General features: G+C 45.0%; 1 protein-coding gene across 1 annotated transcript; it reads left to right on the top strand.

Annotated features, from left to right (window-relative positions):
* Positions 1-466: 466 nt before the first annotated feature.
* LOC119424144 lies at positions 467-3,077 on the top strand. The gene is made up of 4 exons (XM_037691612.1): positions 467-583; positions 2,122-2,382; positions 2,607-2,787; positions 2,875-3,077. The coding sequence occupies exons 1-4, from the start codon at positions 467-469 to the stop codon at positions 3,075-3,077; spliced, it is 762 nt and encodes a 253-aa protein (XP_037547540.1).
* Positions 3,078-3,665: the final 588 nt, after the last annotated feature.

Raw genomic sequence — 3,665 nt, 5'->3', positions numbered from 1 at the left:
ATTGTTTACGTTTTGAATGTCCAGACAACCAGATTGAACTTTTTTAGATTTTTCTACCTGGATTATTGAGTGTGCATCAGGATAAGGATTGTTTACTTCAATAAATTGATTCAAACGTCATGCGAACTAAAAAAGCAGCAACCATATCCCAGTGTGAACATATAAAACAAATACAATGTGAAACTCTCAAACAGCTCAGCTGGCTGAGTGCCAGCATGAGAAAATAATGCTTGATAACACGATTATTTGAGAAATATATCCATTACTTGCCATACTATTTAGAGTGTTGCTTATATGAGACAACTGCCTGCCATACAGGCACCTCTCGTCTCTCCGTGCAGCAGCTGAGAAAGATTAGAAAGATGAAATTAACTAATGTCACGAAACATTTAAACTATATGATTTTTGGAGCCTAACAGTTTTTCTTGTTTCTTTTGTTTAGCAACTTCGCATTTATCGGTGGAAAATGAAGACGCCCAAACTCGACCTGGCTGAGTTTTTGAAGCATTTGTCTGATCACTACAGCTGTGATTCTCCATACGAGTTGGGGATCAGAATACGCGGCCTTGGGCTGCCCATATCGGTAAGAGACTTGACGTTCTGTAAAACTTGAGCTGGTTGGCTCATTAGTGAAAAGTTTGTTACATTTATTATGTGCACACATGATGCTGCAGCTCTTTCAGCCTCTGCACAGTCATATTTTAATACAACACTGTAGAAGAGGGGACGGCAGAGTGGTGGCTCAGTGGTTAGCACTGTTGCTTCACTGCAAGGTGGTCCTGGGTTCAATATCCGAGTTGGGCCAGGGGTCTTTGTGACATGTGTTCTCTCCGGGTTCATGTGGTTTTCTCTGGTTTCCTCCCACTGTACAAAAGCATGCACGTTAGGCTGCCTTCAGGCCCAGGCCTCCCAGTGATCTGTGGTCTTAATGGGATTTACGTGGTTAAATAAAGATCCATGGGAATAAAAACAGGCAAAGTGGTAATTGTTTTAAAGTAATGACCCGTTTTTGTAACAAACGTTCCAGGGCGACTGTGGCTGAGCGGTTAGAGCAGTCGTCCTCCAATGGGAGAGGTGGGGGTTCGATTCCACCAGCAGTCACATGTTGAAGTGTTTTTGGGCAAGACACTGACTGAACCCCTCATGGCCTCTGATGTGTGTCCCATCAGTGTATGAATGTGATCTAAAGCTCTGATTATTCTTTGTATAAATGTAGTAGAGTGCTGTATGAATGGGAAAACGAGGCACAGATTGTGTTGTAAAGAGATTTGATTGTCTTGATCAGATAGAAAGGTGCTATATAAAAATAAAGTCCATTTACCATGACTCTTCTGATACACTTAGCAGGAAGGTTGGGCTCATTGTGTGTTAGCTCACTGCAGCTTTATGTTACACAATATGGCTGTCAGTCCTGCTGGAGTCAACTAGCTAGGATTGGATATAGAATTGTACACCTGGATTATTGAGCATGGACTTTTTTTTTTTTAGCTAGGATTGGCTAATTTCCCCAAAGTTTCTGGCTTGGGAGTGGAATCAACAGCACAAAGGATATGACTTTATGTTTTGCTTTAATGAACAGCGATTTGCATTTGCTACCCTTTTTTTTTAGGGTCTTTTCTGGTGCACACACCTACCTGGTCAGGACCAGGAGTCCTTTTAGGGACCAAGACTAGTCCTAGTATGGTGAAACCTCATTTTAGGGTTAGGACTAAGGTGTGAATTGAGTTTAGGTCAGGGTTACGCATGTTCAGGGATTAGGCTACACAAATGAATGGAAGTTAATAAACAGTCCTAATAGAGATGGGGGGGGGGGGTGATCTGTGATGGGCACATGCCCCCACTGACCGACACATAATCCTGCTGTAGAGTGCAACCCCTCAGAATGTTCTTTTTGATCTCCAGATGTGTAATAATTGGTTTAATACAGCAATCCAAAATGAACTGGAACCAGATCAGCTGTTAAACACAGACTGATAAATTAAACACATATATTGTTTTATCGCTGTTATCAGTAAAAAATGCTTGTGTCTGTATCATGTTTGTCAAACAGTTTATAAATAGTGTTGCTTGCATTTTAATGATGTTCATTATAGAACAGTGTAACTTGTGTGTCCACTGAAGAGTCTGAACCGAGTGAGCCGTGTGGAGAGCAAAATGTTGGAGGAAGCCAGAGAGGCCATCCAAGGAGAGCTGGAGGAAGAAACCAAGGAGTGTCTGAAAAAAGTCAAGAGGAGTGTTTTAGAGTCGATGCAAGGTGCACGCTCCTTCTCCTCCACAGGAAGCTTGGACCTCTGGAAGAAGTACTCCTCCATGCCGGCGGCTGACGTAGTGCTGGAGGTCCTGTCCAACGCCAGGCAGGTGTTCAGCTCCAAGATGGCCAAGGTGGGAGTCAACCCGTGTTACAAAGTGTTCAGATATTCTTCGTCCAGTTTTCCCTCAAATGTCTCGGCCTGCTAATAACAGATCGTCTCGCACGGACTGCTGGCCAAAGAAAATATATTCGAGCCAGAGTTAACTTTGAGATTGTCAGGAAAACAAAACACTACTCGGAGGTAATGTTCTAGAAAGATTTCCTGACACAGAGCTGCACTTTCTTTTCCAACCAGCACGTGGAGCAGTTCTTGACGCAGGTGTCTCAAGACCGTCTGGCCAGAGCTCTGTTTCAGCTGTCTGTCTGCGGAGGCTCCTTGGCTGTTCCATCGGACCTGGTGCCCAAAGAAAAGACCCCCAAAACTCCAGAAAAAGCTAAAACAGTGGACAAAGCTGCAGCGTCCCTCCCCAGTGAAGGTTCATAAACTGTACATGCTGTTTCCTGCACTATTCGAATCAAAGGACGTCTGCTTGTGATTAATGGACGTTTGTTTCGTCTCTCAGCCAAGGTGAAGCTGTTTCTGAAAGACAGCCTGGCTGCTCAGAACTCCACCATCACTCTGGCCCACATTGCTGCTGTGGAGAGGAAGCTGACCAAACACTTCCTGCTCAAAGATTTCCTCTCGTTAGAACAAGGCACCTTCCTTGAGTTCCTGGTGAAACACGTTCAGGTATACTTGTGGTTTTCAGTGGGAAATTTTTACTGAATGCTTCTTGGGAAGTCTTCGGGATGTTTCCATGGTAACACCAACCTCCATCCTGGTCTGTGTGCAGCTGCTGCAGGACACTCTGGGCTCTGCTTTGTTTCTGGGAAGCAACAAGGAGCTCACCGGCAGCAGTTTCAGACCCACCAGACAAGACGTGTTTGAATTTATCAAACAGTGCGGCGACGTGTCCCCCACTGAGCCAGACAACGTGAGTTTGTTAAAGACATGCTGCAGAAGACAAACACTACGATGAGACTCGCTCACCTTAAACTTCCTGCTGTGTCTCAGCTCTTTCATATCGAGTCAGCACTGAGGTCCCACTATGGGGTCCGGGACAGTCGGGACTTGGGTTACGGCACCCTCCACATGCTGGCTGGCCTGGTCCAACGACAACGAGAGCTTGCTGGGGGAGGACTGAGCCCAGTCTGCTATGAGTCTGCTCTGTTGGCCAAACACAATACATCAAGGTAAGAATGTACTTTAAATGTTTACCCAATTAGTACACCAAGTCAGAACTGCAACAGTTATGACGGGGGTTCTAAATCGGGTAACCACTCAAGTACATTCTTACCGGGTCGGGGACAGTCG

Source organism: Nematolebias whitei, chromosome 17, assembly GCF_014905685.2.
Source record: "Nematolebias whitei isolate Nwh7 chromosome 17, NemWhi1, whole genome shotgun sequence".
In the NCBI taxonomy this organism is placed as follows: domain Eukaryota; kingdom Metazoa; phylum Chordata; class Actinopteri; order Cyprinodontiformes; family Rivulidae; genus Nematolebias; species Nematolebias whitei.
The sequence above is the reverse complement of the archived record's forward strand: the minus strand, read 5'-3'. Positions and strand labels throughout refer to the sequence as shown.

Bases quoted from the DNA above. Each gene is read 5' to 3' on its own strand.
- LOC119424144 (XM_037691612.1), top strand. From the start codon at position 467: ATGAAGACGCCCAAACTCGACCTGGCTGAGTTTTTGAAGCATTTGTCT. The intron at 2,383-2,606 runs GTGGGAGTCAAC...TTTTCCAACCAG, and splicing joins TCAGCTCCAAGATGGCCAAG to CACGTGGAGCAGTTCTTGAC. The intron at 2,788-2,874 runs GTTCATAAACTG...TTCGTCTCTCAG, and splicing joins AGCGTCCCTCCCCAGTGAAG to CCAAGGTGAAGCTGTTTCTG.